Below are 25,272 nucleotides of genomic sequence, written 5' to 3' on the forward strand. Positions count from 1 at the left end.
GAAGAAGTGCAGCTTATTAAAAGAGAGGATAATGAGACTTGCTTCACATACTTAAAAAACAGGGTATTGAGAAAAAGGAGGATGCTTGGAGCGCTGGTGGCCTAGCGGCAAGAAGCTGCACTGCAATCCCAGAGGTGCACAGTTTGAATCCACCAGATCCTCTGAGAAAGAAGAAGGGGCTATCTCCTCCCATACCAGTCAGATCCGATTTGATGGTACATACACACAAAAATAAAAAATAAAAAAAGAAAGAGGATCCTCAGTGAGATGGATTGACACAGTAAAACCTCCCGGCCCTCAAGTTATTCCAGTTCATGACAACTTTTCCCCAGGTTTTGAGGTTGTTTATCTTTATGGGGAAACACTGTTTATCTTCCTCTCTTGAGAAGTTGGTGAATTTAAACTGCTGACCTTTTGGTTGAAGACCAACACATAACGTACTATATAACCAGGGTTAATACAAGGCCATATGATATTTGTGACTTACTTCACTCAACACAATGGCTTCCAACTTTATCCGTACTGTAGCATGTATCAAAATTTCATTTCTGCTACTGGCAGAGTAGTATTCCATTGTATGTGGGTACAATATTCTGTTTATCCATTCCTCTTTTGATGGGAATTTAGGTTATTTCCACCTTCGACTATGTCGTGAGTAGTGCTTCAGTGAACACCTGTGTACAAGTCTCTTTTTGAGTCTCTGCTTTCAAATCTTCTTCGTATATACCTAGGAGAACAATTGCTGGGTCATATGGTAGTTCTAGCTTTTGTTTTTTGAGGAACTGCTACCCTATTTTCCACAACCGCTATATTGTTTTGCAATCCCATCAGTCTAGGTTTTTGAGAAATACTTTTTTTTTTAAAAAAAAATTTCTTTCATCCTCAGTGTGAGTCCAGGGCAACTACATGGCTGAAGTTCAAAGTCCCGTCTCTCAACTTCTTCATACCTTAGAGAAATTCGAAGATACGGCAAGCAGCAAACTGAGAAAAACAAAAATTGGGAAAAGCAGAAGTTGAAGCTCTCCAAAAACCACACTTTCACCCACATGATGCCCTTTTTGGGGCTCTTTAACAAACAGCACAAGTATCACATTGAGCAATCTAGCTGGTGTCCAAAAATAGTGGGCTGGGGAATCATTGTCTGAGCATCTTGGCTCTCAGACACATACCCCTGAGACTTCCCAAAGGGCCTTTTGGCCTCACGTACTGGCTATAATGAAACCTCACCTTGCGCTTCTCATAATGAAGATTAAGCAGTGGTGAAGAAGTCCAGATGTCCAAAACTCAGCCGCCAAAGGCAGAATTTCCATCTCATGTTGTTTTTGTTAAAAATAAATTGACTAGGTTGAGCTGTGGTTTTTCAATAGAAGTTGATGAGGGGAGAGGGTAGTCCGTGAAAATACCTGAATGAAATCCCCTAAGTTGTTTTTTAATTTCACAAATTCTGAATCCCCAGGAATAGAGAAAAAAAGAAATGCTAACCTAATTGTAAGAAAAGTAATTTCCCTTCCTTTAAAAGAAGAAAGGTAAACAGAAAATATAGCTTTCTGAGAAATAAGACACTTTCTAGTACAGGACAAATCATACCTACCACCTCCCCTCCCCAATATAAAAGATCCTTAAAGTTATTAAGTTATCTAGATCTCAATTTCAGTTTTGTTTCCCTTCAGGAGCTTATAATGAAATGTGAATGATGTCTTAATTTTATTGATCATCATTGTGTTGCTATGAGCTTTCATGCAAGTCACACAATCTATTCATTTTGCTAAAACATGAAGAACAACCTCACTGCCTCTCCTTTGTTCACAATGTTCTGTCAGAGAGGCTGTGGGCTGTGAGATTTTATGAAGCACATTCCACATATTCCTGAAACAGGGCCTTTGTGGTCACACACATCAGCTAAATAAATCCTTAAAACAACTTTGTGAGGAAAGAATTCTTTCCCAACGTTATGAATTTAGTAAGTGAAAGAGGCAGATCTAAGGCCCAAGTCTCTGTAGAAGGTCTATTTTTTTCAAGATTTCAACAAAACTGCAAACTCCTTGAAGATAAAAATGATAAATGACAGCATTGTTTAGCCTTATGTTTTCTCATCATCTATCAATAAATAACAATTAAATAAATTAAATCAGCTTTCAAAGATCATCTTCACATATTAATCATAAGAATACTTCATGAATTACTGCCAATGGATTAATACAAAACAACTGCAATAGAGCATGTTGGAGCACATCCCCCCCCCCTTTTTCTCCATCAACTTTATTTCCAAGTTGTGTTTGTGTGTTTCCCCTACATTGAATAAACCTTATAAAATGAAGTAAATCAATTATTCTGCCTCAGAAACTGATAAGAAAAATTGACTCCATAACCCACATTTTATCCCATGCTGTGAAGAAAAACAATCTGGTTAAGAATGTGACCAGTGGAGATTCTTGACGAAACAAAGACCTACAAGGAAGTACTTCTCCACATTTCAATTAAGTTTTAGATCATATTACTTGGTAGAAAATTATCTACATGTTTTTATATGGTGAGAAGGTTTATCTTCCTTAAGCCATGTATTGAGTTTGTCTGATATTTGCTGCCAAATTAAATTCTAAATGATACAGTCATTTAGGAACACAATTCTCTGTAGCTCTGATGAAGATTTCTAAACTGATACTAGCAAGCCAATTAAGATCTCTAGGGCTGATTTACCCAGTATGACTGTATTCTATAGGCTTTGGGATAAGGCCAAAGGAGGTTCAAATCTCAGCCCTACCTTTTGTATTTTCTGGGCAGTGTTGACTTGTTAGAGAATGTATTTGTGAATTAAGGATTCACATCATCGGAAGCTTTTATTCCAGATGATGAGCAGAAGGAAGGCTCTTGACTGAGGAATTATTAGGCTTTTAAAAATCTTTTCATCCAAAATCTTTTTTGTGTGTGTGGTTGAGGGAGATGTCATCTAAAACCAAGAATCACTAATGGGCCAGAATTTTAAAAAAAAATTCTGGCAGGACCAAAGGAACAGATTTTGAAAGAGCAAATAGGAAAGGAGCAAATGCTTTGCTTTTCATAACTATTCATCACCTGCCTGTGAGTCAGCCTATGTCTAAGGCACAATAGAATCTTATCCTGTAATCCCTAGGGTTTTCTGAAATAGGTCACCAAACTTTTCTTCCTAGCCTGTTTCAGTCTGAAAGCTCTGCCAAAACCTGTCTAGCGTCATAACAACATGCAAGCCTCCACTGACAGGTAAGTAACAGATAGTAGTTGGCTGAGCTTGAGGTGCATTGACTAAGAATCAAAGTTGAATTTTTCCCATCAAAGGTGAGCATTCTACCACTGAACCTCCACTGCCCCCTTCATGTGGAGTACTACAATTTTGGTGATGGAGTGTCTCACATCGCATGGGATTTTCCCTTTTAAAAATTTAGAAATGCCCCCACCATCTGAGAATTAATCTTAGCCTCTGAGAGAGAGAGAGAAACTTTGGAAAACTAGAAGAAAAAAACTATAAAGGTACAGTTCAAACATGAGGATACAAGTTGAAGGGGATTGTATTTCAGACCTACTATTGGAATATGGACACTGCAGAGGAATTTGGAGACTCTCTGTGGTCCTTCCACTTAACTATCCAATGGAGTATTAAAAGGGACTGCCATTTGTTGCCTTGAGGATGTTCTTCAAAGTAACAATTTAGACTTAGAGAAAAAAATGTCTAAAGAAGGAGCAAATATCCTTGAATGAAACCAAGGGGGTTTCCTTGTAGAAGAAAGAGGATGTATCAAAAAGGAGTTTGTTGTTTTTGTTAGGTGCCATCAAGTTGACTATGACATAGACATATCCTGCACCATCTTCACAACTTATATTTTTGAGTCCAGGAAAGAGAGCATGGTTTGGAATTGAGTGTGGTTAACAGCAGTTCTGTAAATTTAGTTCTTTGAAGATTTCATTTTTAGGTACCATTGTTGTTAAGCGCCGTCGAGTCAACTATAACTTGTAGTGACACAATGAACAAAGGATCTGAGCACTGCCTTATCTTATGCCATCCTGACCATCTCTGACATCCTTGAGACCCATGTTAGAGTCACTGTGTCAATCCATCTCACTGAAGATCTTCCCTTCCTTTGCACACCCTCTATCTTTCAAAGCATGATGTTGTTGTCCAAGAGCTGACCCTTCCTAACAACATGCACAAAGTATGTGAGACAAAGCTTCATTATCATTGCCTCCAAGCATAGGAAGTACAATCAGCCTATGAATATATATGACTTCTTTGACATGTATTATTCTCTTTGACTTCCCCAGCATTTTAGTAATGTCTGATATACCTTTATAACTGGTGGGGTTACATCTTAGGGGAAAATTTAAAATAGTATTATAAAGGGACTAAGGTATTGGTAAAGTAAGGTTAAATCCAATTCCTTCTAGAGGATCTTTGGGTTGAAATAGTGTGACACCAAATACTATCAATCTTCGCCTGGGGACTTGCAGTTGAACAAAGAGCAATGTGCAACTTGTAGAATCAGAGACCAAGTACTCAACTCAAGAGCATACAAGAAGTTTTTGTTTTCATCATCAGCTTCCCTAAAATATGCTAAAATCGATAAGTAAAGTGCAAGATGGAGAAAGGCTTGAAGCTGTCAATGATCCAATCTTTCTTGGATCTACTATCCTTGGTACCAGAAAATCAGGAGACAGATTGCTTTAGGCAGGTCCATGGTTAGGGACCTCTTTAAAGTAATTAAGAGCAAAGATGCCAGCTTGAAGACTAAGGTACACTTGATTCAGGCCATGGTCTTTTTAATGACATGCTACATATATAAGAGACGGACAAGAGATGAGTATAACAAAATAATCAAGTCCTTCGAGTTGTGGTTCTGAGAAGGAATACTGTCTTATGGACTACCAAAGATGTTGTTGTTGTTGTTGTTATGTGCCATCAGGTCGCTTGCCACTCATAGCGACCCTATGTACACCATACCTAAACTCTGCTCTGTCCTGTGCCAATCGCACTGTCTCCGACACTCCCATCCCAATTATCCCAGTCACTGAATCAATCCACCTCATAGAGGGCCTTCCCCTCCTGTACTGTCCCTCCACCCTCCCAAGCATGATGTCCTTCTCCAAGGACCGGTCTCTCCTCACAACATGTCTAAAGTGTGTTAGATGGAGCCTCAGAATCCTTGCCTTCAAGGAGCCAACCGATTTAACCCTTTCCAGGATGAATCTGTTTGTTTTTCTAGCAGTCCATGGTATTCTCAATACTCTTCTCCAGCACCACAGCTCAAAGGCATCAATTCTCCTTCTATCCTCCCTGGTCATTGTCCAACTCTCTGATGCATAACAAGTGATTGCGAAGACCATGGCCTGTATCAAACGCACCTTAGTCTCCAGAGAGACACCATTGCTCTTCAGTACTTTGGAGAGGTCTCTAACAGCAGACTTTCCCATAGCAATGCGCCTTTTAATTTCCTGGCTGCTGGTGCCAAGAGTGTTGACTGTGGAGCCAAGCAAACTAAAGCTGTGTACAATCTCAATCTCTTCACCATCCATCCTGATGTTGCCAATTGGTCCAGTGGTGAGAATCTTTGTCTTCTTGACATTGAGCCTCAATCCATATTGTAGGCTGCAGTCCTTGACCCTCTGCAGCAGGTGCTTCAGATCCTCTTCAGTTTCAGCAAGCAGGGTTGTGTCATCTGCATAACGCAGGTTGTTGATAAATCGTCCACCAATCTTGACCCCACATTTCTCCTTATAGAGCCCAGCCTCCCTGATAATCTGTTCTGCATATAGGTTGAAAAGGTATGGAGATAGGATGCATCCCTGGCGTATGCCCTTCCCAATTTTGAACCATGCAGTGTTTGCTCTGTTCTGATGACTGCCTCCTGGTCCAAGTATAGGTTTCGCATTAGCATGGTCAAGTGTTCTGGGATTCCTATTCTTCTCAGAGTCAGCCACAGTTTATTATGATCCACACAGTCAAATGCCTTTGCATAGTCAATGAAACACAGATAGACATTCCTCTGATATTCTCTGCTTTCAGCTGAGATCCATCTAACATCAGCTACAATATCCCTAGTACCACAGATAGTCTTGGGAAAAGTGCTGTCAGACTACTCCTTGGATGGACAGATGACAAAGCTCTGTCTCTTATACTCTGGATATGTTACTAAGAGATATGTGCCTTGGAAAAGGACATCATGCTTTGAAAGATGGAGGGTCAGCAAAAGGGAAGAAGACTCACCAACAAGATGGATTGACTCAGTGACTGTAGCAATGGGTTCAAGTTTGTCAGAGACATTTAAGATGGCACAGGATAGGATAAAGTTGAGATATATTGTTCCTAGGATTATAAGGGAGCACTAGTGGCCTAGTGGCAAGAAGCTGTGCTGCAATGTCAAAGACAGTGCTTTGAATCCATGGCAATCTCCTCCTATGTGATTAACTGCCTCTGGAATACCCACTGATGAGTCACCTATGGATCAGCTCTGACTCAATGGTATACAACAACAACAACCGCTACCACCACAACAACATATTTCTTCCCCTGTCTCTATTTTCTTTTTTCCCAAGAAACAAACAGGTATTTAATGCATGGTCTGAGAGGGCCATCAAATAACCTGACGACAAGTGGAGAGAGCCCAAACGACAGGCTAGCAGTCAAGGATGGCCTCTTTTTATAGAGGCTTTAGAGAGGGGTTTTAGGGAGGGTTAAGGAGGACAGATTTGGAGCATGGGGCATATCTAACCCCAGGATAACTGGTGATAACTCATGATTACTGCTCTTACTGCTGCTCATGGGAATTCTCTCTGTAGGAGTTAGTAGGTATCAGATGCTGCTGTACAGTACACAGATGCTGCTGTCCCTAGTTGTTGTTTACCATTGTTTTAGAAGAGACCATAGTGGACCCTCCAGCGGGTTTTCAGAGGCAGGTAATCACATGGAAGGAGATTGTCCATCCTTCTCCCATGGAGCAGCTGGTGTCCTTGAACCACATACCTTCAGGATTGCAACACAGCTTCTTGCCACTAGGCCAACAGAGCAGGAGGGCATCCACTTCCTGAACAACATGCCTCTGGAAACTGTATGAACTTTGATAAATGATAGTTATAGAAAGGCTTCAAGCATTTTGCTCATAGGGTAGCTATGAGTCTGTGCTTGAGTCAATCAACAACACTACCAACACAACGAGGCCAGATTCTTATCAGGATCCATTGTCCTCTCTGTTTTTTATCTAGGTGCTTAAATGTCATCAGGTTTCTCAAGGAGTGGTCAGGCCTTGGGGCAACTGTCACATTATTTCTTCATTCCAGACCCCAAAGTAATATAATGGAGAGGGGCAAAGTTATTTCTGGCTACTTTCTGCTGAACTGAGGTGACATTGGGGAGCTTGTGTTGGTTTCCTGTAAGGTCTGAAGGAGGAGCATCATTTTCACATAACAACACATTTCTGTAGTTTAGGATAGTTTTGAAAAGTATGATCAGAAGATTTCTGGGTGGAGGATGGAATGTTTTGTCATAGTTTTTAGGTGTTATCAAGTCAAGTATGACCCAAAACAACCTTATGAACAACAGATCTGAATTCTGTCCTATCCTGTGCCAACCTCACACTACCTGATACACTAGAGCCCATTGCAGCAGTCACTGTGTCTATAGAACTAGTTGAAGGTCTTCCTCTCTTTCACCTTTCCTCTACCTTCTCAAGCATGATGTCTTTCTCCAAGGAATAGCCTCTCATAGTAACATGCCTGAGGTATATGAGACAAAACGTTATCATTCTTACCTCCAAGGAGCATTTTGGCTGCACTTTCTCCAAGACATTTTGTTTGTTATTTTGGCAGTTCGTGGGATAGTCAGTATTCTCCTCCAGCACCAAAACTCAAAGGAATGGATTCTTCTGTTACCTTTATTCATTGTCCATCTCTCAGATGCACATGATTGGAAAAACCATGGCCTGAATCAGAGGCACCTTAGTTCTCAAACTGATATCATTGCTCCTCAACAATTTGGATGGGTCCTTGAATACAGACTTTTCCAGTGCAACATAACTCCTGATTTTCTGACTGCTAGTGCCAAGAGTGTTGATTGTGGATACAAGTAAGATGAAGTTGTTGAGAGTTTCATCTTTTCTTCACCTATCATGATGTTGCCCATCAGTCCAGTGGTAAGAATGTTTGTTTTCTTGACAGTGTGATGCAATCCATATTGAATACTGTATTCTTTGGTCTTCTGCAGCAAGTGCTTCAAGTTCTCCTCACTTTCAGCAAGCAAGATTGTGTCATCTACGTAACACAGGTTGTTGATAAGTCTTCCTCCAATCTTGATGCCACATTCTTTTTCATAGAGTTCAGCTCCTCAAATAATTTACTCATCATACAGGTTAAATAGGTATGGAGAGAAAACACACCCTAACACACTCCTTTCTTAATTTTTAACCATATAGTGTTCCCTTGCTCCATTTGCACAACAGTCTCTTGGTCTAAGTAGAGGTTTCACATGAGCACAATTAAGTGTTCTAGAACTTCTATTTTTCTCAATGTTAGTGATAACTTGTTATGATTTACATAAGTCAAATGTCTTTGCATAGTCAGTAAAGCATAAATAGACATTTTTCTGGTATTCTTTACTTTCAGCCAGTTCCATCTCACATAAGCCATGATATGCCGGTGCCAAGGTCTCTTCTAAAAATACTGCTTGAACTTCTAGCAATTCCATAGCTATATACTGTTGTAGCTGGTTTTGAGTGCTCTTCAACAGTATTTTGCTTGCATTTAATATTAAATGGCATTGTTAATAGTTTCCACATTTTGTGGAAATCAGTTGGCTGGACATCTGTGCTGTAAATTTCCTAGCATAGACTGGTAAGCACATATAGAGCTTCATCTGTTAGTTGAAACATGCCAATTGGTATCCTATTGATTCCTGAGGCCTTCTTTTTCACCACGGTCCAGCTTTAACTTCCTCTTTCATTACAACTGGCTCTGCTCATATTGCACTTCCTGAAATTTTTTAGTGTCAGTCAATTCTTTTTGATATAGTGACTCCATATATTCCCTCCATCTTTTTTTGCTGCTTCCTGGGTCATTCAATGTATTGCCCACATCAGCTTTCAGTATTGTGACTTGAGATTTAAAATTGTTCTTAATTCTCTCAGCTTGAGACATGCAGAGCAAGTTCTTCCCTTTTTATTCTCCAATTCCAGCTCTCCATTCCATTATAATACTTTGCTTTGTCTTCTTGAGCTGTCCTTTGAAGTATTCTGTTCAGCTCTTACTTCAGCATCTTTCCCCTTTGTTTTGGCTGCTTCTTTTTTTTTTTAAAAAAAATTGTGATTTCAATTAAAGTTTACAGAAAAGTTGGATTTTCATTCATTCATTGTTGCATATTTTCCTGCCTACCCCCTATCAGATCGCTTTTAAAAAAGAATTCATTCACTGCTGCATAATCCACCACCCCATTATACTGAATGAAAGATCTCAGTCATAAAAGGACAAATACTGCATAACACCACTTTTATAAAACAGGACTGACATGTTGGTTGGGGGAAAACTAAGAAAAGAGGTGATAAATAACTAATACTTCACTGGACCAGATGAAGGAAAGAAAGAAAGATTATGCATTATTTGTATGACAACAGTTAAGAATAAGAGGTGTTTTGGCTTCTTGACGCTCTAGTGCAATTTGTCTCCTCTGACATCCATTTTAGTATTTTCTTTTTCCTCTGTCTTTGAAGGCAAGCAGGAGTACTGAGAGGAAATAGCAGATATTCATGTTTCTCCATAATCCTATCACCCAAGAACACCATGGTGGGCAGTTAAGAAGGTGTCTATCCTATTTCTAACAGTCAGGAGTCCCAATCACTGATCCCGGGTAAGTATTATGTGATGTGTTCATGGAACACTGTAGTTTTAGTTATGTATTCACATGTTTGATTACTTGTGACTTTCATGTGACTTTCCTATTTGGGTATAATGAGGCTATTATTAATCCATTTAATGATTTTTGTCAAGTGTCAAGCATAACACAGAAAGGCACAGGTGGCTATGGAAACTGTATTCTCATGCCTTCCCAACCCTAAGTGGCATCCACATTTGTGCTGTACTTGCCACATCTTGGACATGTCCCTGCCCTCTACTAACCAAGCACAGTGTCATTTCTAGATACTAGTCTTTCCTGATGAGGCAAGGAAGCAAACTCAACTCTCACCACCCTTGTTTTTCAGGAGCATTCTGTGACTGATTAGTTTATTCTTCTGGCAATCCATGGTAATAGTTACTATTCTTTATCTACATAATTCTTCAATGCCTTTGTTTGGTGCCATTATGTATGGCTCATAGCAACTGTATGAACAACAGATCTGAATCTTATCTTGTACCATCTGCATTGTTTCTGACACATTTAAGTCTATTGTTGCAGTCACTGTATCAATCCATCTCAATGAGGGTTTTCCTCTCTTTTGCTGACCCTCCACCTTTCCTAGCACGAAATCCCTTTCCAAAGAATAGCATCTCCTAGCAACATGTCCAAAGTATAGGAGACAAAGCTTCACCACCTTTGCCTCAAGGAGCTCTCTGGCAGCATTTTTCCCCCAAGACATATCTGTTTATTCTTTTGGCAGCCCATGGGATATTCTCCAACACCAGAACTCAAAGAAATCCATTCTTCTTCTGTCATCCTTGTTCATGGTCCGGCTACCAGATGTGTGGCATGCGATTGACAAGACCATGGCCTGAATCAGGCACATGTTAGTCTTCAAACTGGTATCATTGCTCCTCAGTAACTTGGAGAGGTCCCTGACATTGGACTTTTCCAATGAAATATGAGACCTGTCTCCTGACTGCTAGTACCAAGGATGCTGATGGTGGGCCCAAGTAAGAGAAAAACATCGACATTTTTAATCTTTTCTGTATCAGTCATGATGCTGCTTATTAGTCCAGTGAGGATTTTTGTTTTCTTGATGTTGAAATTCAAGCCATAGTTAAGGCTATAGTCCTTGATCTTCAGCAGCAAGCGTTTCTACTCCTTACTTTGATTAAACAAAGTTGTTTGGTCTGTGTAATGCAGGTTGTTGGTGAGTCTTTCTCCAGTCCTGATAGCACATCCTTCTTCATAAAGTCCAGCTTCTCAAATGATTTGGTCGGCATACAAAGTGAATAAATGTAGAGCAAACATAAAAAACTGCTGCTTACTTTTACTGATTTTAAATCATACAGTGTTCCCCGCTTCTTGGTCTAGGTGTAATCTTATTTATTTGTTTGTTTTTGTTGTGTACCATTGAATTGGATCTGACTGGCGTAGAAGGAGATTGCCCCTCCTTCTCCAGCAAAGCATCTGGTAGATTCTAACCTAGGTATAGTTTTTGTATAAGCCTAAGTAAGTATTCTGGTATTCTCATTCTTCTCAATGTTAGCCCGAGTTTGTTAAACATTATCCACACAGTCAAATATTTTTGCAGAGTCAATAAAACTCAAATAGACATTCTTCTAGTATTCTTTGTTTTCAGCTAGAATCCATCTGACATCAACAATATCCCTGGTGCTATGGCCTTTTCTAAATCCAACTTGAATTTCTGTCAGTTTTCAGTCAGTGTATTGTTCTAGCCATTTTTTTGAAAATCTTCAGCAATGTTTTGCTTGTATGTGATATTGGGAGCTCTGGTGGCCTAGTCACAAGAAGCTGCACTGCAATCACAAAGGCACACAGTTTGAGACCAACAGCTGCTCTTCGGGAGAAGGCTGGGCAGTCTCCTCCCATGCAATTAACTGCCTCTGAAAACCCATCGGAGGGGCAGCTATGAGTCAGTCCCGACTCTGTGGTGCACAACAAAAACAATGCGATATTAATGATATTGTTCACTATTTACCACATTCTGTTGGTTCACTCTTCTTGGGAATGGGAACAAACATGGATCTCTTCTAGTCAGTTGGCCAAGCAGCTGTCCTCCAAATTTCCTAGCACAGACTCTAAGCACACCTAGGGCTCAGTCTATTATTTGAAACATATCAGTTGGTATAACTATTAATTCCTGAGGCCTTACCTTTTTGCCAATACCTTCAGTGCAGCTTGAATTTCTTCCTTCATTACCATTGGTTCTTGATCATATGGCTGTTGTTGTTGTTATGTGCCGTCGAGTCATTTGCGACTCATAGCGACCCTATGTACAACAGCCCTAAACCCTGCTCTATCCTGTGCCAATCGCGTTGCCTCTGACACCCATCCTGATTACCCCAGTCACTGAATCAATCCACCTCAAAGAGGGTCTTCCCCTCCTGCACTGTCCCTCTACCCTACCAAGCATGATGTCCCTCTCCAAGGACCTGTCTCTCCTTACAACATGTCCAAAGTATGTCAGAAGAAGTCCCAGAATCCTTGCCTCCAAGGAGTAGCCTGATTTAACCCTCTCTAGGATGGATCTGTTTGTTTTCTTGGCAGTCCATTGAACATTCCATACTCTTCTCCAGCACCACAGCTCCAAGGCATCAATTCTCCTTCTATCCTCCCTAGTCATTGTCCAACTCTCTGATGCATAACAAGTGATTGCAAAGACCATGGCCTGTATCAGGCACACCTTAGTCTCCAGAGAGACACCGTTGCTCTTGAGTACTTTAGAGAGGTCCCTAACAGCAGACTTTCCCATCACAATACGTTTTTTGATTTCCTGACTGCTGGTGCCAAGAGCGTTGAGCGTGGAGCTGAGCAAACTGAAGCTGTGATCATATGGTACTTTCTGAAATATTTCATTGTTACGAGATTATTTTTGATATAGTGACTTTGTGTCTTCCTTCAATTTTCTTTCGATGCTTTCTGGATCATTCAAGATTTTGCTCAGATTATCTCTCAGTATTGCAACTTGAAGCTTGAATTTGTTTTCTAGTTCCTTCAACTTAGGAAATGTTGAGCAAGTTCTTCCCTTTTTACTCACCAGCTCCAGTTCTTTGCACTTTCTGTTATAGTACTTTGTTTTGTCTTCTCAAGATGCACTTTAAAATCTTCTGTTTATCTCTTTACTTCACCTTTTTGTCCCTTTGTTTTGACTTCTTGATGTTCTAGTGCAATTTTCAGAGTCTCTCCCAACATTATTTTTTTAATTTTATACTGATTTATGTACAAGGTTTGAATCATTGTTTTACATAAAAGATCCTTCTCCTTTCCTTCATCACCCTAGCCATCGAATTGTGTAACCCTATGATTAACAACCCCCAGCCTATCCTCACCACTCTGCTTCCACTATCCTCTTCCAGATCCTCATACTCATTCTACAATAATGGTTTTATATGGTATTTGTCCTTGCCAACAATCTTTTTTTGTCCTGTTTTCCTCTTCTGCCTTTTTAATGACCTTTTGCTTCCTTCATGGATGATATATTTAATTCCTTCCCATAACTTATCTGATCATTAATATTCAATGCCTCAAATCTATTCTAGAGATGATTTTTAAATTCAAGTGAGATAGACTTAAGACCATACTTTGCTTCTTGTGGACTTCTTTTCATTTTCTTCTGCTTTAATTTGAACTTTCACATGAGTGATGATGGTCTGCTCAGTCAACACCTGGCTTGGTTTTGATTGCTGATACTGAGCTTTTCTCAAACGATTTTCCCCACAGCTGTAGTCAATCTGACTCCTATGCAGTCCATCATGTGAGGTCCATATAGAAAAATGCCTTCCTTATGTGTTTTCAAAAAAAGGTATTTGCAAAGAATGAATCATTGTGTGTACAAAATTCAGCCATTTGATGTCCACCTTTATTTCTATCACCAAGAACATACTTTGTGACAACTATTCCTTCCTCACTATTTCAAACTATTTTGGAAAGTGTAGGGATAGAATTTCAAGTCTTGAAGTAGAAAGGGAGAAGGAAGTATAAAGCTGGTAGGCTGAAAGATGTGGCATAATTTCTAGCTTTTCATAGACATTTAGTTTCTCAAATGAATGCACAGAATTCACATGGGATAAGAAAACACTTTTAACAGATCCAGTTCTAGGAGAGCAGAAACCGGAGCCTCTTTTCTGAAAGGCTCAGCCTTATCTTTTAAATGAATATAGTCATTTAGATACTACTTCAACCAGTAAAATAAACATTTTGGTTTTGTTTGAGGTGTTGTTGCATCTGTCTTCAGATTTTGTGCAAAAGTTAGCTTGTGCAAAAATGAATCTTTGCAGTAAGTATTTAGTTTGCTAGCCACTGTTGTAATGCAGCTTGGAGGAATGTAAAACTTCTAGGTCTGATTTCATTTATTTGCTCAGGAATAGAGGAAGTGTCTTCCCCTGTAAAGGCATAGTACCTGCCTCCATGAAGGTCACAGAGCTACTGTGTGGTTAAATGATGTAATAGAAGCTTTCAATTCATAAAACACAAGATGCTGTTTTGGTGGACATTATAATTACTATACTTCTGCCTTTAAGGGTAATATTCCAACAAACTGTGGTTGATGCTGACAAGAATGGAAATCCCAGAACACTAGATTGTGCTTATGCAAAACCTATACTTGGACAAGGAGGCAGTCATCAGAACAGAGCAAGAAACACTGTATGGGTCAAAATCAGGAAAGGTGTAAGTCAGGGAAGTGTCCTATCTCCATACCTTTTCAATATATATGTGGAAGAGATCATCCAGGAGGCTGGGTTCTATGAGGAGGAGTGTGGCATCAGGATTGGAGGAAGAGTCATCAACAACCCGTGTTATGCAGATGATACAACCTCGCTTGCTGAAACTGAGGAGGACCTGTGGGACTTGTTACAGAAGGTGAATGACTGCAGCCTTCAATATGGATTGAAGCTCAACATGAAGAAAACAAAGACTCTCACCACAGGTTGGTAGGCAGCATCATGATAGATGGTGAAGAGATTTAGATAGTTAACAGCACTAGTCTGCTTGGTTCTGTAATCAATGCTCTTGGTACCAGTGGCCAGGAAATCAAAAGATGGATTGCATTTGCAAAGTCTGATGTCAGGGACATCTCCAGAGTACTGAAGAACAATGATGTCAGTCTGAAGACTAAGGTGTGCCTGATCCAGGCCATGGTCTTCACAATTACATGCTATGCATCACAAAGCTGGGAAATGACTAGGGAGGATAAAAAAAGAATTGATGCTTTTGAGCTGTGGTGGTGGAGAAGAGTATTGAATGTACTATGGACTGCTAAGAGAAACAAACAGTTTCATCCTAGAGAGAGTGAAGCCAGGCTGCTCCTTGGAGGCAAGGATTCTGAAGCTTCATCTGACATACTTTGGGCATGTTGCAAAGAAGGACCAGTCCTTGGAGAGGAACATTATGTTTGGGAGGGTGGGGGGGGCAGCACAAGATAGGAAAGCCCTTGATGAGATGGATTAACTTAGTGACTGGGGTAAAGGGGTTAGGTGTGTCAGAGAGAATAATCTTGACTCAGAATAGAACAGGATAAAGAGCTGTTGTATGCAGGGTTGCTATGAGTCGCAAGAGACTAGATGGTACATAAAATAAAAACAACAACAACAACAACCTGTTACTATCATGACCATAATTGGAGTAGTGATTAGTGATACCTGCTGCCTCTGGGTATTTGATAGCTGTGAGGCATGGACTGGACTTTTAGACAAGCAATCTGAGAGGACCCTAGGGTTTCAGCAGAGTTACCTTCAGTCATGGAACTCATGAGATGCTGCCTGTGACAACACTTCTTATCTGTGCCCAGATGAGGAGGAAGGCTGTTGGGGTACCTGATGTGGGTAGTGTAATAGGGGGAGGAGCCCAAAGGGCAAATTCAAATTTGAATGTGTGAGGCCAGTACCTCACACACTGTCAGACAAAGTCAGTGAAGCAGCTGTACTTGAGGCAAGCTTTCCTTAGCCTAATACTTACAGGGAGCTGTCAAGAAAGACATCCTGGAAAACACTATGGACAGGTAAAGAAGCAGCCACCTGATGGGTTTGTCAAAGAGTGATTTCATTGATTTTGGTCTCAAAGTTATTCTTAATAGTGAGATTGGTATCTACCCTTTATTCTATAATCAGATTCACAGATTGCTTGTTTAATAGTTTTATTTGTTCTTCTTGATTTCTTATCTATCATATTCTGCTCAGATCTTGCCTGCTCTCAGCCTTATTTTTTCTGTTCCTCACTTCTCTTTTCCATGCAACATAAGAACTTTTATGCATCGTGTACTTATATGTCCTGTTTTGCATTACAGTTAGAAGTAATTTATAGTAATAATGCTAGTACATAAAAATTTTAGAGACTTACAGATCATGAAAAGATATAGCAATACTATACAAAACCCAATGGTAATCATAATAATATTTTGTAGGTATTTTAACAGATCACTTGAAAACAAACTTTACTAGGGTGATGCTACAGACCCTAGGAAAAAAATTGTGCTTAAAAAGGCTTTCAAAACTAATTGCCTGAAAGTCACTGACTGTGTGTATAATAACAATTAAAAATTATTCAAGCAAGTTATTTAATGGTATAGATAAAATTGTTGGGCAATCAGTGACATTTTTACTTTTAACTAGGCTTTGGATTTGTGGCTACATAATGTAACTTATTAAATGTGGCTTCTATAGCAATTTCACAATATCTTCACATGAATTTATTATAATTAAGGTACTATCATAAAACTATTTTACTCCAACTTTTATGATCATTGCAAATACATTAACACCACATCTGCTCCATAAACTTTATATCAATTTAATGCTTTTATATAGAATTTACATGATACAGAGTTAACATTTTAAATGATAGATTAAATGCTCTTCAGATAATTTTCTTGGGGATAAATAGTGACAAATGGTCTCCTCAGTTTACAGAGACTTTTTGACAATTGTTTAAAAAAACAACCTGATGTACCAGTCAACGATACTCTGTCACAGGTATAGATACTTGGTGTATAATGAATATTATACACCATACAATGGCGATACTTGGTGTATAATGAAATGTAAAGAGATGGTAAGAACAGCAGTTGAGATTCAGAGGAAGACAAATAACAGAAGGGGAAAATGAAAATAAGTAGGGAAAAAGGGAACTTGTCAATAGGAAGAAGAATATCTGTGGTGTTTATTAGTGACAGCATTCCATAGTGGACAACTCTGTCACGATTATTCTTAACCTGATTGTCTCAAGTTTGCATTGTTGAGGACAGAGCTTGTGTTCTGCCTCAGGGAACCCAGCTGTACAGAGCAGCTGTTACTAAGCGGTCTTGAAAAATTACTTCTTAAAAAAAAAAAAAAGAAAAATTATTTCTACAACGTTTTTAATACGGAGTAGAGGGAAAGCTCCTTTATATCCCTAAAAGTCCATACTGGGGCATGGAGTTTGGCACTGACTACTGGTTCAAATCACCCAGCTGTGCCAGGGAAGAAGAGCTTGGTTGGCAACGTGCTTCCTTAAAGATCACAGCTAGATCACAATAAAGCACCGATGAAGCGCAGTTTCACTCTCAAAACACATAGATTGCCATGAGTCAGAATTGAGAACTGACTCAATGGCAGCAGGTTTGGGTTTGAGTTTGGTTTTTCTACACTTCCACCAAGGAAAAGAGGGAACTCTGGTGGTATAATGAGCAGAGAGTTGACTGCTAACACAAAGGCTGTATGGTTTTAGTCATTTGAATGTATGAGCCACTCTGAGGAAGAAAGATAGGAACTCTCTTCCCACGCACTTACAACCTTGGAAACCCAGTGAAGGGTAGCTATGAATTAGAACCGCTCAGTGTCATTGAGTTTTGACCAAGAGAAGAACATGCTGGAGTAGAGTAGAAGGAAAAGTGTAGATCAAGAAAATTAGCAGGATCCGATCATGCAATTCATTTCACTGTGACAGAAAAACTTAGGGACAATTGTATTTTCATGACGAATACTCTAACTATTTATTATTGCGGAGTTGGAACTGACTCATACCTGACCCTCCCTCCACTGGGTTTCTGAAGCCACAGATTGTATAGGGAGAAGACTGTCCAGAGATCACCAATTATCTCCCTTGGAGCTGCGAACCTCAAGGGAGGAATGGTCTTTGGGTTAGCAGTGTAACTTCCTACAGACAAGGCCAAAAAAAGTCCATTTGAAATGCAATGTCATGGTCTCTTCTTCTATACCCCCAAGATACTTTTTCTTCTTTGTAATAATAGGCATTTCCTTCTTCCTCTTTCACCAAAGCAGTCCAGTGTATTAAGGTTTATTGGAAAGAGATGATGCTTAACCTGTTTAAAACTGTTTAGACACAGAAATAGAATATACTTATTTTTTCCTTATTGTATAGTATTTATAAAGCCTTACAATTATATATGCCAATTGTGTAATAACTATGATAATAATGATGGTGGTGTTATATTGATTTACATGCTAAATTCTTGTCACTTAAGAATAGAACCAGCTGCATAGTGGAGTGAATTTGGGGGCGGGGGAGGGATTGCATAACAATGAAAGTTTTTCTTTCTTTTCAAGGAAGAATGAATTGGGGACGGAGAGGGTGGGTAGAGAGAAAAGTGCAACAGTGAATGACTGGACACCCTGAGTCTCTGTAAACTTTCATTAAAATTAATTTTTTAAAAAAAGAGCCAAGTATTTATTACTGGATTTTTGTCACTAGTCATCTTAGATTCCTACCAAATTTCTTAAGTGAGAAAAGGGAACACGGTAAGTTGGTTGAGAAGTTTTAAAATTGCTTGATATTCATAATGTGTATATTCTTTGTTGTTATGTACCCTGAAAGCTGACCTTTCAGCAGGTTTTTGGAGGCTGTAAATTGCATGGGAGGAGATTACCTTACCCTTTTCCCTCAGAGCAGCTACTGGGTTCATAATTCACCTCTTTTGGTTAGGTGCACAACTCCTAACCACTAAGACACCATAGTCCCCTCATAATGTGTATGTTGCTGTTGTGTACTGTTGAGTCAGACTGACCCATAGCTGGCCCTCCAGCAGGTTTTCAGAGGCAGTTAATAGAATGGGAGGAGATTGCCCTTCCTTCTCCTGTGGAGCAGCTAGCTGGTGGCTTCGAACTGTCTGCCTTCAGGATTGCAGTGCAACTTCTTGCCATTTGGCCACCAGAGCTCCCATAATGTGTATACTAGTGAGAGATTTAGTTCTTAGGGTATAAAGGGTTTTCCAATAAATTTCATGTGTATGAAAAGACAGTTAATTTGCAACAATTAGTAAAAATTTTCCTCTGAAAATACAGTTTTAATGAGTCATAAAACTTAAAAAAACAGTTAAATTGAAACAGAAATGCTTGCCTTTATTTATCTACTTAAAAGTTAAAATTTTGGTGGTAGTTGTTGCTATGTGCCATTGAGTCACTTCCGACTCATAGTGACCCTATGTACAAGAGCGCTAAACTCCGTTCTATTCTGTGCCAACCTAGCCATCTCAAATGCACTCATTCCCACCACTCCACTCACAGAATTGATCCATCTCATCGAAGGTCTTTCTCTCCTGCGCTGCCTCTCCACTCTGCCAAACATGATGTCCCTTTCCAAGGAACAATCCCTCCTTGCAACATGTCCAAAGTATGTCAGATGAAGCTTCAGGATCCTTGACTCCAAGGAGCATTCTGGCTTCACTTTCTCCAGGACAAACCTGTTTGTTCTCCTAGCAGACCATGGTATGTTCAACACTCTTCTCTAACACCGCAGCTCAAAGGCATCAATTCTCTTTCTATTATCTCTAGTCACTGTCCAACTCTCTGATGCATAGCACATAATTGTGAAGACTATAGCTTGGATCAGGTGCACCTTAGTCTCCAGCCTGACATCATTGCTCTTCAGTACTCTTGAGAGGTCCTTCACAGCTGACTTTCCCAATGCAATTTCCTGGCTGCTGTTACCAAGAGTGTTGACTGTGGAGCCAAGTAAACTAAAACTGTTAACTATCTCAATCCCTTCACCATCCATACTGATGCTGCCAGTTGGTCCAGTGGTGAGAATCTTTGTTTTCTTGATGCTGAGCTTCAATCCATATAGGAGGCTGCAGTTCTTGACCTTCTGCAGCAAGTACTTCAGGTCCTCCTCAGTTTCAGCAAGCAGGGTTGTGTCATTTGCATAACGCAGGTTGTTGATAACTCTTCCACCAATCCTGATGCCACATCCCTCCTCGTACAGCCCACCATCTCAGATGATCTGTTCTGCATACAGGTTGAAAAAGTATGGAGACAGAATACATCCCCGATGCACACCCTTCTTGATTTTGAACCATGTAGTGTCTCCTCGCTTGGTTCTGATGACTGCCTACTGGTCCAAGTATAGGTTTCACATAAGCACAATCAAATGTTCTGAGATTCCCATTCTTCTCAGAGTCAGCCACAGCTGCTTGTGATCCACACAGTCAAAAGCCTTTGCATAGTCAATGAAGCACAGACAGACATTCTTCTGGTTTTCTTTGCTTTCTGCCAAGATGCATCTAACATTAGCTATAATATCCCTAGTACATTTGGAAAATTTTGGTAGCAAAATTTTAAAGTCGTGGAATACTAGTGTATTTCACTATTAAAATATCAGCTCCCAGTAAACATCCACAAAAAAAGCTGGCACACAAGTATTTCAACACTGCTATCCCCAAACTGGAAACAATCCATGCATCTAATGACAGGATAATACCTGCCATATCCCAGCAATGTAATACTGTTTGTTGTTATATGCTATCAAGTGGGAACCAACTCAGAGCTGATCTTCCAGGACATTTTCAAAGGCAGGAAGTTGCGTGGGAGGAAATAGCCCATCTTTCTCCTGCGAAGCAGCAGGTGGATTTGAACTGAGTAACTTTGGGCTGGCAGCACAACTCCTTACAACTAGGCTACCAGAACTCCTCAAAGGAATACTATCCTGCAGCAAAATGGAGCAAGTTCCTGGTACATGAAACACTGATCTCAAGAGTGAAAGAAATCAGACACAAAGGAGTAGATAATGAATATATGACATTCTAGAAAGAGAAAATTATAGAAAACAGATTGGTGATTGATCCTGGTAAAGAAGAAGAGGAATAAAAGATCTTTTGGGGAATCCTAAAATGGAAATGTTCTATATCTTGATTATGGTAGCAATTTGAGGTGTTTACATTCCAATAACAACTGAATTGTACATTTTAAAAGAATGACATTTAGTGTATGTATTATTCCTCAACGTAAAAAAAAAAAAGTTTCACTTCTCTTGCCAGTAAACTGTATTCAAATTCCTAACTAGGCCTTTACGTTAGTTACTCCGTACTCGTTAGGCCTGTAGGGGGCAGCACTGTTCCCACAAATTGAACAAATACATTTTTGGAAACTGTCAGTGACAAACATTGGAGACACCACTCCAGCATATTATACAGAGGTAGAGGAGATGGTCCTATGAGGCAAGGTTTGGGGTTCTAGCTCAATAGCTCTCATTCAGCCTATTTCATATAAGCAGGAAAAGAGCTTTCTAAGCTCAGTTGATCTAAGGTGTTCAGCAAAGGAAGCAAAGCATTTTCATTTACAGTTTTGGTTTGTCCAGTGGAGAGGAAAAAAGCTGAAAGTATGCCAGGAGTAGTCGGAGAACGCGTTATATTCCTTGCATTTCTTCTTTTCTCACCCACAGCCTCCTGCTGAAGCAGAGAAAGTTTCTCTACCACTTCAAAAACGTCCGCTGGGCCAAGGGTCGGCACGAGACCTACCTGTGCTATGTGGTGAAGCGGCGGGACAGCGCCACCTCCTTCTCATTGGACTTTGGTCACCTTCGCAACAAGGTATCAAAGCTTCCTTCACAGGCAGATAAAGGGAAACCTTCAGCAAAAGCTTTTAGAGCCACTTGCAAGTGGTACTACTTTTAGTTGTTTAACAGCTGTCTCCTCTCAAACTCATTGCTGTTGAGTCATTGCTTCTCCAGCGTGTTTTCAGAAGTTGTAAGTAGTACAAGGGAGGCGATGGTCCATCTTTCTTCTTTTCTTTTTAAATTTTTTTGTGTGTGTACTGTAAAATCAGATCTTACTGGTACAGGAGGAGATTGCCCCTCCTCCTCCTGCAAAGGATCTGGTGGATTCGAACAGTGTACCTCTGGGATTGCAGTACAGCTTCTTGCCAATAGGCCACCAGAGCTCCCTCTTTCTTCCTTTCTTTCCACTCGTGTTTAGTGCGTTGGAGTGGAGTACAACTCACAGCGCTCCTGTGAACAACAGATTTGAATCTTGTCCTACACTGTGCATCTTCACTATATTAGATATACTGGAGCTCGCTGTTATTGTCACTGTGTCAATCCATCTTGTTGAGGGTCTTCCTCTCTTCCACTAACTCTCCACCTTTCTAAACATGATATCCTTTTCCAAATACCAGACCCTCCTGAAACTATGCCCAGAGTAGGTGAGAGGAAGCCTTGCCAGCCTCACCAAGAAATAGCACCCTGGTTGCACTTTTTCCAAGACATATTTGTTTGTGCCCTTCACTGTTGTTGACTCGAGTCGAATACAACTCATAGCAACCCTATGAACAACAGATCTGAACCCTGGCTTATCTGCTGCCATCCTTACAACCCCATAGAGGGATTGTGCCCACTTGAGCCCATTGCCACAGTCACAGTGTCAATCCACTTGGTTGAGAGTCTTCCTCTCCTAGTCCCTTCAGCTTCCCAAGCATGATATCCTTCTCCAAGGAGTAGCCTCTCCTAGCAATATCCCAAAGTATATGAACCGAAGCTTTATCATCTTTGCCTCCAAAGAGCACTCTGGCTACACCTCAAATTCTCCTTTTTCCACGTCTAATACACCAGACATAGCAAGTATTGTCCTTTTTTTTTTTTTTTTACTGCCTTCACCAATGTCCCTCCCCTTTCAGCGACACTTGAGTTGCCCTAGAGATTGAGGACATAATGGTAAAGACATTTGAATTTGAGGGAAAGAACAACAGCTTACTTAAGCTAAAATTTAAACATGAAAAAGAAGATCTTTGGAATTTTTGAAAATTAAGGAAACACTTTAGTGGGGAGGGAAAATCAGTAAGGACTCAGAGTTCTGGTTTCCAAATGATCTGATGAGAAGATAAGGTAACCTGCCTAAATCACATGAGCCGTGGAGCTGGGAATGGAGCCCAGGTCTTCAGATTCCAAGACTAATGAGTAATGTGAGAATGAATGACATTTCATTATTGTGGGTTTGGTTTTGGTGTGGGTTTGTTTGTTTGTTTGTTTTAATAATTACAGAGCTCATTATTTTGAGCAAACACCTTATTTAGTTTCTCTTGGGCCATGGAGTCCTGCATGGTACAAATGGTTAAGTAGTTGACTGTTCATGGTTGACAGAATCCATAAAAGGGCCATGAGGAAGAACGCTGTGGAAACTCCATGGATAAGCAGTTCTACTCTTCACTAGTGGGGGAAGCAAGTAACAAAAACAGCACACACAGTATCTATTACTTCTCTGTCAACATCCACTTGTCTCTCTCTAGAATCTACTGTGCCTTTTCCTGCCCTCCCAAGTTGTCCTACTTAACATTATTTACCATAATGTTAAAACATCAGGCACTTCCAAGACATTTTCCATTCAGAAGTGCAAAAAAGGAACTTCACAAGTTTAATCTCTAGGGAGACAATGTGTTCATTCTTAAAAAAAACAAACCAAAAAAACACACAAAAAAGCAACCTTTCTCCACTCCACAAAGCTTCTGCTCACGTCACTTAGGCAAATGGATTAACACCGCTGTAACAAGAGAGCAGTGGCTGCAAACAGACACCACTGGGAGGGAAATGAACCTATGAGTATAAAGCTACCAGAAATTCAATGGCAGCACCTGAATCTTGTTTCTTCTTCCCAGTCCGGTTGCCACGTGGAACTGCTGTTCCTCCGCTACATCTCGGATTGGGACTTGGACCCTGGACGCTGCTACCGTGTCACCTGGTTCACGTCCTGGAGCCCCTGCTATGACTGTGCCCGGCATGTGGCGGACTTCCTCAGAGGATACCCTAACCTCACCCTGAGGATCTTCACCGCCCGCCTTTACTTCTGCGAGGACCGCAAGGCTGAGCCAGAGGGCCTGCGGCGGCTGCACCGTGCAGGGGTCCAAATCGCCATCATGACGTTCAAAGGTGCTGAGGGGACATCCTTCTGCATGCAAGGGCTCAGTGAAGTAGCTACCCTTCCAGGTTGAAATTTAGCCCGAGAAGAGTCACTAAGGAAATTCAGGGGGAAGAATTGCAGCAAGGTTCTGGTTTATCTGTGAAGCCAAAGCTGTACATTAGAACTGAAGGGAAAGAGATAAGGCCCTAGGGAAATAAAAGTCTCAAAGGAGTCATGTTTTCCTTTGTTATGGAGACTCGATCTTCAGGGACACTTGATATTCAGGAGCTCCTGTTGTGTGATTACGTGGGCCCTGACTCCTCGTGGCCCCAGGTACATGCATTTGAACAAAACCCCGCCAGAGCGTGCCATCCTCACAAGCTCTGCTCTGGTTAAGTCCATCGCTACTATCACTGTGTCAAGTCAGCTCAACTCAGTTGAGGGGCTTCAACTGTTTTCAAGCATGCTGTCCTCTACTTAGGACTCCCTGTGTTGTTATGTGCCATTGAATCAGAACCAACTCCTACCTGACCCTCTGATGGGTTTTCAGAGGCTAAAAGCGTGGGAGATTATCTGTCTGTCTCCTACAAGGTAGTTGGTGGATCCAAACTCCCTCCCATCATGTTGGCACCACAACTCCTTACCTGCTAAGACATCCTTTTAGGAGTTCCAAAGCGGTGCTAACAGTTAGAGAGTTCTACAGCTAACCAAAAGGTTAGAGGTTCAGGTCCACTCAGGTAATTCAGAAGTTACCTACATCTCAAAAGTCAGCCAATGAACGTCCTAGGGAGCACAGTTCTATTCTAACACACATGGAGTCATCATGAGATGGCATTGATGGCACATAAACTATCTTCAACTTCTTGTTTCTTTTCTTTTCTTTTTTTTTTTTAAAGATTATTTTTATTGCTGGAACACCTTTGTGGAAAATCGTGAAAGGACATTCAAGGCCTGGGAGGGACTGCATGAAAATTCAGTTAGACTCTCCAGACAGCTTCGACGAATTCTTTTGGTAAGGGGCTTCCTCGCTTCTCATTTTCTGTCTCCACTGACTGGCTTCTCCTAGAGTAATGCCTCGTAAGTCTTCCTTGGTTTCTTTCTTGCCCAGTGGGAATATGGGAACACAGGCAATTAGGAGTATACTTTTTCTAACAATGAAATTTTTTTTTCTTTTTTCAGTCATTTTTTTCTCCTGCAAATCAATGTCTCTTCTGCTATTTGTTAATTCTCAACCCTTTGCTAAAATCTCTTCATACGTGTCCTGCCCTAATAGTCTTGCTTGGTTTGTTTGGTTCCACCCCCC

The 25,272-nt window shown here is 40.5% G+C and overlaps 1 protein-coding gene across 1 annotated transcript in view; it reads left to right on the plus strand.

Annotated features, from left to right (window-relative positions):
• The first annotated feature begins 646 nt into the window (after positions 1–646).
• AICDA (activation-induced cytidine deaminase) overlaps positions 647–25,272 on the plus strand; it is a 32,981-nt gene continuing 8,355 nt past the window's right edge. The window contains exons 1-4 of the mRNA XM_006901765.1: positions 647–651; positions 21,524–21,671; positions 23,728–23,998; positions 24,866–24,981. Coding sequence (XP_006901827.1) covers positions 647–651; positions 21,524–21,671; positions 23,728–23,998; positions 24,866–24,981 — 540 coding nt within the window. The remainder of the gene's footprint in view (positions 652–21,523; positions 21,672–23,727; positions 23,999–24,865; positions 24,982–25,272) is intronic.

This window comes from Elephantulus edwardii, unplaced genomic scaffold (genome assembly GCF_000299155.1).
Source record: "Elephantulus edwardii isolate Elephantulus edwardi_28Jun2011 unplaced genomic scaffold, EleEdw1.0 scaffold00342, whole genome shotgun sequence".
Lineage (NCBI taxonomy): Eukaryota > Metazoa > Chordata > Mammalia > Macroscelidea > Macroscelididae > Elephantulus > Elephantulus edwardii.